Genomic DNA, 13,642 nt, shown 5'->3' with positions numbered 1-13,642 from the left:
CCTTACCCAGTGTTCATGATCATCCCTCAGTATTTCATTTTCCCCATAGCAGTGGTCTTTTGCATGTGCATATGATCAAAGCTAACAATTACATTACCCCGGTTAGTAGTCTTACTACTCAACAACAAAGGTGTCATACTCCTGCTGCAATATTTTTTATCTTAAGATGGATTTTCAGTTACTGCCTTTTTTGAGCTATTGAGTTTCTCTAATTAAGCCAGACACACCCCATTGGCAAAATAAATAAATAATATTACTATTATTTAAAGAATTAGTTTGTCTGTGTGACTTGAATTTTAACATGCTAACCTAATGAGGCAACAGCAGGCAATGTACTCTTTAGTGTCTCTTTTTTCAGTATTCTATTATAAGCCAAGAAGTGAGATCAACTCCTACTGGATAACTATTTTCTGTGTAGAAAGAGGGGGAAATTCTTGCTGGACAGTAAGGCTCGAAGGTCGTCTTGTTGCTTGGAGGTTCAGAAGAATGCTGACAGATTTTCATACCTCATACTTTACACCTAAAGTTAATATAAGCAACAACAACAAAAAATTTATTTTACAATCCTTAAATGAGTCAATGACTACAAGGGATTTTCATAAAAGTAATAAAAACCATCCTTATATTGTGTTTATAATTACTTTTAAAAGTAAATGTAAAAAGGCGTTGGATTAAGTGTTTAGAAATGACAGCCATTTTTGTAAATAGTCCCTGTGTTTTAAGAGGCTTGAGTAACTGGACAAATTAACATGATATTAATTACAAGGACTTCACTCACTATGTGTTAACAGACCTCTCTGCATTGAATCATATCTGTTATTAACCTCTGTCTCTCTTCCACAGCATGTCTTTTATCCTGTCTTCCTTCTCTCACCCCAAACAATCACAGCAGATGGCCCCGCCCCTCCCTGAGCCTGGTTCTGCCGGAGGTTTCTTCCTGTTAAAAGGGAGTTTTTCCTTCCCACTGTCGCCAAAGTGCTTGCTCATAGGGGGTCATATGATTGTTGGGTTTTTCTCTGTATCTATGAAGCGCCTTGAGGCGACTTTTGTTGTGATTTGGCGCTATATAAATAAAATTGAATTGAATTGAATTTTGAAAGTAGAAACAAATTACATCTTATCCCTCCTTAGTTTTGGTCAGGGAACCTGAAAACACTGTAGTGGTTTTTGTGTATATGTTGTCTATATAAAAGTGTGCTGTGTCTTTGCAGGAGGAAGAGGAAGAGCCGATGGAGGAAGATGAGGCTGTTCAAGAGGAAACAGCAGAGCGGGGGAATCCAAACTAATCCAGATAGAGAGGACACAAACACACCTTCTTAATGGCTGCGCTGCCACTCTGCTTTTGTTGTTCAGACTAAAGCACATGTAACTTTCTACTAGTTTCCCAAAGTTTGTAGACAAACAGCTTTTAGCTTCTACTTTAGGTTAGCAACCAGAGGTGTATTTTGACAAATGGTATTCAAATGTTGATATCTTTACTTTCAAGGAAAGAATTTGTAATTTTTATGGATGAGGGTGAAACCGACAGGTTTCAGACAGCCTTATGAAGCACATGAAATCATCCAGCACAGGAGTACACACAGAAACATATATTACTGAGCTCCTTCTACAGCAGTGTCTGACTCTTTACTCTGCTTTCATACACTTATGATCATCATGCCACACAAAGTATGCTCAGTGTCCTGTTTACAAGATGACACTTTTTCGTCAGAGCCCATAGAGCACCCCCCTATTCCCTGCTGACCATGCTTACACACTTAAACCAGTCAGAGGTCAGCAGTAATACCTCCAACAACTTTCAATGTGTGTTTAACTGGAGCATTTTATTTTTGTATCTTATTCATACCACCAGGATTTCCTACTTCTTATGAACTTATGTAACTAAACAAGTGAGAAAATAAGGTTTTAGGATTTGTTTTTTTGTTGATTTTTTTTTTTTTTACTTTTATTTTCAGCAGTACAAAACTTATTATGCTACATTTTGCCTTTGGATCTTAATGAATATCTTGTTTAGGAAATATATCTACTTAAGTATTTTATTTATATACTTTGTAAAGTAGAATTAGTTTGGAACTCTTTTACTTCTTTTTCATAGGTTGTTTGACCTGCTTGTAGGCTGTAATCATAACTAAATGTCCATGCTCTCACTCACTTTGCAATTGAAATTTAACATCAATTGAGGCCAAAGAGCATGGCCTTAAGAGGTCAAGTGCACTACAACTTAAGAAATTCAATTCAATTAAGTTTTATTTATTTAGCGCCAAATCACAACAACAGTTGCCTCAAGGTGCTTTATATTGTAAGGTAGAGCCTACAATAATGCATACAGAGAAAAACCCAACAATCATATGACCCCCTATGAGCAACCACTTTGGCGACAGTGGGAAGGAAAAACTCCCTTTTAACAGGAAGAAACCTCCGGCAGAACCAGGCTCAGGGAGGGGCGGGGCCATCTGCTGTGATTGGTTGGGGTGAAAGAAGGAAGACAGGATAAAGACATGCTGTCTTTATCCTGTCTTCCTTTATTAATGACAGCAAATAGAAAAATGGCATAAAAGCACACAAAACACAACAGAAGGTGAATAAAACATAGTGGAGAAAGGGGGGAAAAAACACTGCACCAGCTCACAAAAAAACAGAATTATTAGGAGTATTTTTGAAGCATTTGTTCCATCAACCTTTGTTTTGTGTCTTGGAGTTTTGTGTGCCTATTAGACCTTTTTTCTATTTGCTGGTATTTTTTTTTAAGTTGCAGTGTATTTGACTTCTCAGGGCCACTGTAAAGGAAGCAGCAAAAGTGTTATCTCACATCAACTGCTACAGTATCCACAACCTTAGAAATGTTTGAAAGTGGTGACTACATTTAGTTTCTATGACTGTTAACAGAGAGTAAACGAATCATTAGATTTGACCAGAGATCATGGCCTGTCAGATTTTTTGCCTGTCAGCAAATCTGAAGCTATCCCTTAAAGTGCCAATAAATCCGAATTGGAAAGCCTAAATGCTTCTCTATCACTTAAACTCACTAACACACGTTCAAAGTCTCATTCTCTAGTTATTAGCCTGTTTAGCGTCATACTACCTGGAGTAACACATCATCAGAAAGTAATAGTTGCAAAAAACCAAGAACTTTACATTTTATACAAAGCCAGAAAATACTACAGGAGCCGGATTACTATGGGCAGAAATCTGTGCCATCAGAAACTGAATTTGAATAAGTTCAATTTGAATTTGAATTGCTCAGATTGAATCTGAATTGTAACTTGAATAAATGCTTTTGAAAACTGAATTTGAATTAGTCTAAATTGAAATTGAATTTATGGTTTGAAAATGATCATCACTAAATTGAAATTGAATTTTATATTTTGAAAATGAATTGATTTGCTTTGAAGCTGCATTTTATCCTTTAAAAATTCAGCTCTCGAATAATTTCAGTTTCATTTCTCACCATTCAGTTTCAGTTCTACAATTCAATTTCAGTTCCAAAATTCAGTTTTTTGGAACTTACATCCGGTTCCGGTTCAAGCGCAGATTAATAGAACTACGTTTTACTAGCGGACCGAAAGTGTTACTGACGGGAATCTACAGCGTCTTGAGCTGAATTAAGACTTCAGAAAGTCATTCGTCATGGCGAATGACCAGTGGATAAACTCTCAGGTTGTTGTGTTTAATATTGGGTATACTTTTGTAGTTTTGAACAATACTCTGTGTATTCCTTTGTGTTTGCACCTTCAGTAACTGCACAGTACATGGCAGTGCTTCTCAGTCGTTGCTTTGCTGATATTATTTGACTTATACGTTCGGAATCTTCTGTGAGTTTTAATCAATTCCTTTTTACTATACTACCCCCAATTCATCACAAACTCACAACGTTTGTGATGAATTGGGGCTTGTCCAGAATATTCACCATTTGGTAGTCTACACAATATAGTGTTTTAGTTCATATTGAAAGCAAAATGCATCACCATTTTGCTTTACCATTTTCTTTAGTTAGCAAATACATTTGTTTGTAATGTAACAAATAATTCTGGTGAGTTTCAATAAGACATGTATATCTCTTCATACAGTTTCAGAAAAATCAGGTTGACACATTTTACACAGCTCACACGGTCTTTTATAACGTGCAGTACGTACAAAGCAGAACACATGATGACCACACAGTGCTTTTCTTTTAAGTCTGGTTTAATCAGTGCATAAGTTCTTAGCAGAAATATATCTTAAGACTAGAGTTTAGACTTGAATGGTGCTGGTTAGCTGTGATTTGAAGGCTTTTGTTTTACCCTTGCTCCTCTTGAGGTACATGTATTGGGAATGGGATTTTCACCTTTGCAATACTATGTCTACAATGACATGTCTACAATTTATAAAACACACACCGTCTGCCTTCTTATGCTGACTTTGTTATTTCAAAATAGAGTGGTCTTAGCATCAGTATTGCTGTGACTTAAATGGATATGAAGTTCTGCAGAGAAACGGTTTAGTCAACGGCATTGGTAAAGGTTACAAATGGACTCTTCTTATGGCCTCTGACAGTGAAACATCTCTGTACGTGTCCTGCTAGACAACAATTTGTTCATATAAATGGAGAGACCTCCTGACACACTGAGGCTAACTATGCAGTTTCACAGGGTTCTGTCCTAGGACCAGTTCTGTTTACAATATACATGCTTCCCTTAGGCAGTGTCAGTAAAGGGAATAGCATACATTTTCACTGCTATGTCTCAACTTCATCTATCCAGATAACACACCCGCAATTACTTAAACAGCAGGAAAGTCTTAAAGACATAAGTACCCGGATAACCTATAAAACTGAGGTTATGGTACCTAAAAATCATCAAGACATATGGTAGGAAACCAGATGGCATTACCTTGGCCTTCAGCAACACTGAGGAGTCTTGGATTCATTTTTGACCAGGATATGTCCTTCAATACGCATATTAAACAAATATGTAGGACTGCTTTCTGCCATTTGCAGATTATCTCTAAATTAGAGATCCTCCATCTCAGAGTGATGCTGAAAAACTAGTTAATTATGTATTATTTCTAGGCTGGACTACTGTAATTGATTTACAGGTTTTCATTAAAAAAAAAAAATCTTTCAGTCGATTGAAAATGCTGCAGCAAAAGTACTGACAGGGTCTAGAAAGAGAGAGCATATTTCACTCATTCTGGCTTCTCTTCACTGGCTCACTGTTAAATCCAAAATCAATTTAAAGTAATTTAAAATACTCCTCCCAACATACAAGGTCTTGAATAATCAAGCACTGTGTTATCTCATAGTCCCTTAGTCACCCCAATAGAGCACTTCTCCTGCGCTTCTCCACAGCTGGTGCTAGCAAGACCAGCCTCCTGTGACTGCAATATCTTGTTACTAGTTGTTGTTGGTACTGGTGACAGTGCAGCAGCTGCCACAATAGCTAATATATTGACACATTTTGCTGTATTTCTTTTTAGTTTCTTTTTAACTTTTTAGCTTCACCTTTTCACAACTTCTTCCACACTAAACTTCTCTTCTAAAAGCTGTGTGAGCACACAGCAAAGATACGGGAGGGCCTGATTGTATTTAGAGATTTGAATGGGCACAATACAGTATCAGTAATGAAAATAAACAGGTTGTTGTCAGGACTTGACACACTTTTGGGTCAATTGAAAGGCCAATGTCGGCCCACCGGACAAATGCCCGATATGCCAGATTACCAGTCCAGCACTGCTTTCAGGGCCCTCTTCTGTTAGAACCAGCTCACATTTTGGATTTGGGAGACGACGCCCTCTGTACTTTTAACAAAGCATATAGTTAGGGCTTGATCAGGTGACCCTCTCTCAGTTGTGCTGGATTATGCCTGTGTTATCTGTTTTATATATATATATATATAAAGGTAACCTTCACTCATCACAAAACAGGAAGAAACTTAAAGATGCCATAGTGAGTTCATCAAGCTTGCATTACAAAGTTGTATTGTTGCAATATGGGATTTGGAGTCATGTATGAGGAGCAATCTGTTTCTTGTCTACCATTTTTAGGGAGACATATCACAACATTGTTGTACAGTGATGGACCTCACATATACACACAAAAAACCCATCTTCTTCCACTGTTAATCTATTTGACAAGATAAATGGGATCAGATCAAAACTTACCATTTAAACTGCCTGACTATTATTTTCATAGTTAAAAAAATCTTCTATGTTAAGAAAATAGATTTTGTTATTAATAAAAATGACAAGTGGTGGTAATGGTCATTGTAAAAAATTTAATTAAAAGGCTTGAGCAGCGTGTGACATGGTAGACTGTCAATATGTACAGTGGGGCAAAAAAGTATTTAGTCAGCCACCGATTGTGCAAGTTCCCCCACTTAAAATGATGACAGAGGTCAGTAATTTGCACCAGAGGTACACTTCAACTGTGAGAGACAGAATGTGAAAAAAAAATCCATGAATTCACATGGTAGGATTTGTAAAGAATTTATTCGTAAATCAGGGTGGAAAATAAGTATTTGGTCACCTCAAACATGGAAAATCTCTGGCTCTCACAGACCTGTAACGTCTTCTGTAAGAAGCTTTTCTGTCCCCCACTCGTTACCTGTATGAATGGCACCTGTTTGAACTCATCATCTGTATAAAAGACACCTGTCCACAGCCTCAAACAGTCAGACTCCAAACTCCGCCATGGCCAAGACCAAAGAGCTTTCGAAGGACAACCAGGAAAAGTATTGTAGACCTGCACCAGACTGGGAAGAGTGAATCTACAATAGGCAAGCAGCTTGGTGTGAAAAAATCAACTGTGGGAGCAATCATCAGAAAATGGAAGACATACAAGACCACTGATAATCTCCCTCGATCTGGGGCTCCACGCAAGATCTCATCCCGTGGGGTCAAAATGATCATGAGAACGGTGAGCAAAGATCCCAGAACCACACGGGGGGACCTGGTGAATGACCTGCAGAGAGCTGGGACCAAAGTAACAAAGGTCACCATCAGTAACACACTACAACGGCAGGGAATCAAATCCCGCAGTGCCAGACGTGTTCCGCTGCTGAAGCCAGTGCATGTCCAGGCCCGTCTGAAGTTTGCCAGAGAGCACATGGATGATACAGCAGAGGATTGGGAGAATGTCATGTGGTCAGATGAAACCAAAGTAGAACTTTTTGGTATAAACTCAACTCGTCGTGTTTGGAGGAAGAAGAATACTGAGTCGCATCCCAAGAACACCATACCTACTGTGAAGCATGGGGGTGGAAACATCATGTTATGGGGCTGTTTTTCTGCCAAGGGGACAGGACGACTGATCCGTGTTAAGGACAGAATGAATGGGGCCATGTATCGTGAGATTTTGAGCCAAAACCTCCTTCCATCAATTCAATTCAGTTCAATTCAATTTTATTTATATAGCGCCAAATCACAACATAAGTCGCCTCAAGGCGCTTCATAGATACAGAGAAAAACCCAACAATCATATGACCCCCTATGAGCAAGCACTTTGGCAACAGTGGGAAGGAAAAACTCCCTTTTAACAGGAAGAAACCTCCGGCAGAACCAGGCTCAGGGAGGGGCGGCCATCTGCTGCGACCGGTTGGCGTGAGAGAAGGAAGACAGGATAAAAGACATGCTGTGGAAGAGAGACAGAGGTTAATAACAGATATGATTCAATGCAGAGAGGTCTATTAATACATCAGTGAGAACTTTGAAGATGAAACGAGGCTGGATCTTCCAACATGACAATGATCCAAAACACACCGCCCGGGCAACAAAGGAGTGGCTCCGTAAGAAGCATTTGAAAGTCCTGGAGTGGCCTAGCCAGTCTCCAGACCTCAACCCCATAGAAAATCTGTGGCGGGAGTTGAAAGTCCGTGTTGCTCGGCGACAGCCCCAAAACATCACTGCTCTCGAGAAGATCTGCATGGAGGAATGGGCCAAAATACCAGCTACTGTGTGTGCAAACCTGGTAAAGACCTATAGTAAACGTTTGACCTCTGTTATTGCCAACAAAGGTTATGTTACAAAGTATTGAGTTGTATTTTTGTTATTGACCAAATACTTATTTTCCACCCTGATTTACGAATAAATTCTTTACAAATCCTACCATGTGGATTCATGGATTTTTTTTTCACATTCTGTCTCTCACAGTTGAAGTGTACCTCTGGTGCAAATTACTGACCTCTGTCATCATTTTAGGTGGGGGAACTTGCACAATCGGTGGCTGACTAAATACTTTTTTGCCCCACTGTATGGGGAATTAAAATATGAATGAAAAATTGAGGTGGATGTTGGCAACAAACACAGCAGTGCTACTAATCCAAAATACTCAAAGCTTCATAGAACTCAAACCTTTATTTTTAGGTCCATTCTGCTGCTGATACAGACTTTAGGTTTCTGAACATTAAACTTGTTGCTGCCTTTCATATTGTGTAACTTGAAGGCCCTGAGTACTTTCTCCCACACTGAAAACACTGGGATGATAACATTATTTGAACATTACCTAATAAGACTTATTCAGCACAGACAGTTATGTTAAACTTTCCTAGCAGTCCTTCACAAACAGGGAACAGTCTGTCTATTCTCTCCATCTGTCAGCTGCTGCTGGCTCTTCCTCCTCCTCTTCCTCACACACTGCTGAGTTTGTCCTGGTGGATCATCAGGGGTGCAAAGCCTCACAGATGATGTGCAGCAGTGGGTCCCTCAGTCTGTCCTCACTCTGGACACTTGCAGTCGTCACACATGGAAATCAAATGTGTGATAAGCTGCAGGATTCAAACACAAGTGTAACTTATAAACACATGTTCATACTTTTATTCCACAATCAGAGAGAAAGAAACAGAGAGAGAGTGCAGGACAGACAGACAGGTGACAGTCTCAGGTGTACACACTGCTACACAACAGCACCAGAGAAGGAGGATTTAGTGTTTGTGTTATTACGAGTGCTAAACAAGAAGAGTTCCCAGATGGTACAGTGGACACATGTGTGACTCCTGTGATTAAAGCATCTTTCTTTCAGCTTAACAAGTGAACCATCAGCTCGTTCAAACACACGTTAAAGTCCGTTTGGCTCGACACCACCGAACAGAGGCAGCAATATAACATAGCTCACATTAACAGTGCAGTGAATCCTGCTTGTGCCGTGATATTCAGGACTGCAAACCGAGCAGCATCACTGACTTTCAGCTTGTTGTGTTTGTGGATATATGACTGACTTTAATTATCCATAAAATCATCACATTCTCTGTAAGATTAAGGTCGACTATTGTATTATTATATTTTAAAGGCTTTAAAAGCAAGTAAAAGCTGAACGTACAAACATCGCTAATAGCAAATAACTTTGCCGACATGTGGCCAACAGTAATGTTTTAATGTTCCTCATTATTAAACATTTGCACATAAATAAGTGACATAATATTCAGTACTTACTTTTCACAGTTTACTCTTCGGCCACTTCGCTTCTGCCGTCTGCGGCAAAATTATCCACACCGACTGCCGCGCTATGAATTGTGGGATATGTTGGGCCATGAAGTCTACACCGTCACAGCCTTGAAATTCAGGGAAATGAAGGACGTATTTGAGGGCCGCATTTCGAGCAGCCTTTGAATTTGGACAGCCTTCGGTGCGCCACTGTGACGTAATCGGCCTTAAAATGCAGCCTTTAAGGCTGCAGACCCTGAATTGGGATACAGCCTTTGAGACATGTTCAGGAGGTCATTAAGCCATTTAAATCAGCTGTGTTGGATTAAGGACACATCTAAAGCCAGCGGCCCACGAGGCCTGGAGTTGCCTACCCCTGTGATAAACAGACACACCCATATGAGAGCTGCAATGTCCTATGAGATTGTAAGTGCAGCTTTGAGCTTTGACCGCTTATTGCGGCCACAAGATAGTGGTAATGTAATGGATGAATGGACATATTGACAGGCCACTATACTCACTATAACAGTATTTTGATTGCCTCCTTACAAAGTCTGGGTTTCCAGCTCCTTAATATTCACCATGAAGCAGTAAGATGAACCATAATAATAGTATCAGATTAAGTTTTTAATCCGCAGTTTAACAAAAGTGTTAGAGATGCCCATAAAGCAAACTGCAAACCATCCTCTATAATGCCATTGAATGCACAGAAAATATCAAAGATATAGGCACGGCGCTGTCAGCTGAAGTTCTTTGTTGCCATGCAAACAACTCTGTGATAAATGATGTGAATGTCTCACAAAACTATCCAGTGTGTTTCAAAGGATTTGTCCTTGTAATGCAAAAGATGAAACATTTCCAAGCTTCCTTTTGCACAAAGCACTGTACTGGTCCATGCTGATGGGTGTCTGTGTCTGTTTCTTTTTTTGTTTTGTTTTTTTGGAGGGGTTCTTTCATCAGCAGTCAGATCTGGGATGCCAGCGCTCTTGTATTTTGACATTAAGGCATCGAGGGGTGTAATTCCAATTTGTTTCAAAGGAACTATTAATTTGCCCATTTCAGGGCCAGGCAGGAGGGAAACCCTGTAAGACTGCTGAAGCGTGAAAGACATTATCTAGAAGCTTGCGATTTTGGGAAAGAGACATGTGGAATTGATGATGGGAGGCGTAGGCGCCTGCAGACATTTGAGCCGGGCTCCCTGCGGTCGAGCTCCCAGCGTGCCATCTGAGAGCGATGTCATTAGGCGTATGATAACAGCAATGGGCACATTAATGACAGAGTGGCTCCGCTCTGCAGCCCAGTGCCCCGGCAATCTCCCATTTACACCCGCAGCATACTAAACAGCTCCTGATGATGAGAATAGTACAAAGAGCATGGAGCAGTGCTTAACAGCCAGCTCTCACAGCAACAAAAGGGAACACGGCTCACTTTGACATGTTCGTTGCATTATCACATACTTCTCTTGATTATACAGGTTCTCTGTCTCAACGTCACACTAACAAATCTTTCAACCAGTGCTTTTCTTGTGGAATCTAAAACTAGATAAATCTAAAAGTAGATATAATTAAGATTTACACATATATATATGTAGAAATGTATATATATACACAGTACTGTGCAAATGTTTTAGGCAGGTGTGGGCAAAAATGCTGTAAACAAAGAATGGTTTCAGAAATATAAATGATTGTTTATTGGCCCCAAATGTATCGTGCAGCAGGACAACGAGCCCAAACACGCAGCCAAAGTCATTAAGAACTATCTTCAGCGTAAAGAAGAAGAACAAGTACTGGATGTGATGGTCTGGCCCCCACGAGCTGCGATCTCAACATGATCGAGTGTGTCTGGGATTACATGAACAGACAGAGGGATGTAAGGAAGCCTACACAGAAGATCTGTGGTTGGTTCTCCAAGATGTTTGGAACAACCTACCAGCCGAGTTCCTTCAAAAACTGTGTGTAAGTGTACCCAGAAGAAGGCAAAGGGTGGTCAAATCACCAAATATTGATTTGATTTAGATTTCTCTTTTGTTCATTCACTGCATTTTGTTGATTGATGAAAATAAATGATTAACACTTCCGTCTTTCACTTCCACCTGCCTAAAACCTTTGCACAGTACTGTATATATATGTATGTATATACACACACGCACGCACACACATATAACTGCCGCTTTCAATTCTGATACCTGCTATCAGCCAGTCCCCCCCCCCCTCCCCAGAAATGTAGTGTACATTACTATGTAGATGTCATTTTATGTTTTAATGTAAACTACCAATAAAATGATGTCTACGTTTCTAGTAGGATAGCAAAGGTGGCATGCACGCAACTACTTACTGCTCTTCATGTTCTGTGCTTTGTTTTCTATATTGTCTACATGTATATGTGTGGGTGTATGTGTTTTTTACCAGTGTATGTCAAGTAGAATTTACTTTTACGGTTGTCAGGACCTTCTGAGTTTGGGATTTAGCTGTCCAATTTTACATTGGACTATTACCACTTCCACAGCATTCCGGAGGACAAAATAAGAACGGCAGAGTCTCTGTGGCTGGTTCCTCTCAGCGGCAAGCCCAAGAGGGAACGCAGGCAAAGTAGGCAAAAACGGGGCTGCAGGGTGGGCCCTCTAGCACAGCTAAAGAAACAACCACTTAAGCCTTAGCATGCCGCACGGTCCACCAACACGACAGGAACAGCCACTTAGGTAAGAACAGAGGAGGGTGCTTATGCATCTACATCAATGACAGCTGGTGTAAAAACATATTACTGTAGACAGCAACTGTTCCCCGCACATACCTCGCGAGTTATTGCACAAGGCAATAAGCAGTCAGCAGAACTCCCATCTTGACACAAAGCTAGGTTTGTCAGACCACATGTCCATGCTGCTGATCCCTGCATACACTCTTATCCTAGAAACAGCAGCAGGTAAAACATCGGATGGCAGCATCAGCCCAAGCCTCATGGTGCTGGAATATGAGGTGAGGTGCACACTGAGGGCAGTGAACCCCTGGGAGGTCACCAGTCCAGATGGGGTGACCAGGAGAGTCCTAAAAGAATATGCAGACCAGCTGGCTGGGGTCTTCACTAAGATCTTCAAAGCTTCGCTGTCCCAGTCCTGCATCCTGCTGTGCCTAAAGTCGGCCACAGTTGTCCCACTGCCCAAACAGACCAACATTAGCAGCCTCAATGACTTCCTTCTACCACCTGCTGCTGTATCAGAGACTTTCTTTCAGACCTTGTACAGAGAGTTAGAATGGGTCCTTATCTTTCCTCAGCCCTCACCCTCAACACCGGCTCTACACAAGGCTGCGTACTGAGTCCCCTACTGTGCACTATGTACACACATGACTGTGTCAGCACCCACTCAGGCAACGCAGTCATTAAGTAGATGCTACCACCGTGGTGGGGCTCATCTCTGGGGGAGACGAGTCAGCATAAAGAGCTGAGGTTCAGAGGCTGCTGGATTGGTGTGCAGACAACCACCTGGACCTCAATACCACCAAGACAAAAGAGCTAACTTTTCAGTTTGCACATGTGTAAACAACAGTTTTATGAATATACTCTGGATTGCAAACTTTTAAAAACAGGATTTTGACAGTAGTCTAAAAAATAGACAAATCTTTCATGAATAATTTTATTAAAGGACAAAACACATCAATGGCATTCAATAAGAAATTGTTCAGACATGGAGAAAAGGGATTGCTGCTTGTCCATAGAACAAAGGCTCTTATTTCATCATTAAGACGTGATGATAGTTTCAGTGTGATGACGGGCGAAATGATGCGTGACAGCTGAACAACAAGCACTAAAATGAGAAAAGCAAAAATCCCTCATTTTTTACCGTTGTCCTAAAGTTTGGGAAAATACAAAGAATAAGCTATTCTACTACTATTTTTATAAAAGTGTTAGTTAATACTTTCAGTCAATGAGTCTTCCAAAGAGGATGCTTTACTGTGTTAAAATCACAGCTGAGAAAAGAAAGTGATATTTTGGCTGTAATTTGGAGGTTGTTGCCCTTCTGTGGGGGGCTGGGAGAGCTGTTTGAATGGTTGTCTCAAAGCAGACAAAAGAATCCACTGTACTGCTAATTTTAGTCTGAACTCTCTTACCTGTCTGTAAAAATAGTTTTTTTTTCCTTCAAATTACTGTAGCAACTTACCAGATATTATGCAGTGTTATCATTTTTAATTATAATTTCATAGCAGCTGGATAGCGAGAAACAAAACTGAAGCCATACCGGCCGGCTCTGACGTCA

General features: G+C 40.4%; 1 protein-coding gene across 2 annotated transcripts in view; it reads left to right on the top strand.

Annotated features, from left to right (window-relative positions):
* phf14 (PHD finger protein 14) overlaps positions 1–3,002 on the top strand; it is a 144,159-nt gene extending 141,157 nt beyond the window's left edge. For both annotated transcript variants that reach the window (XM_085263519.1, XM_085263518.1), the window contains exon 18: positions 1,212–3,002. In XM_085263519.1, coding sequence (XP_085119645.1) covers positions 1,212–1,286 — 75 coding nt within the window. In that variant the 3' untranslated portion in view covers positions 1,287–3,002. The remainder of the gene's footprint in view (positions 1–1,211) is intronic.
* The last annotated feature ends 10,640 nt before the right edge of the window (positions 3,003–13,642 follow it).

This window comes from Mchenga conophoros, linkage group LG22, assembly GCF_057382185.1.
Source record: "Mchenga conophoros isolate Kocher_MC1m ecotype Shallow Benthic linkage group LG22, M_conophoros_male_GT1.1, whole genome shotgun sequence".
Taxonomy (NCBI): domain Eukaryota; kingdom Metazoa; phylum Chordata; class Actinopteri; order Cichliformes; family Cichlidae; genus Mchenga; species Mchenga conophoros.
Note: the sequence above shows the minus strand (reverse complement) of the source record. Positions and strands in the feature narration are given on the sequence as shown.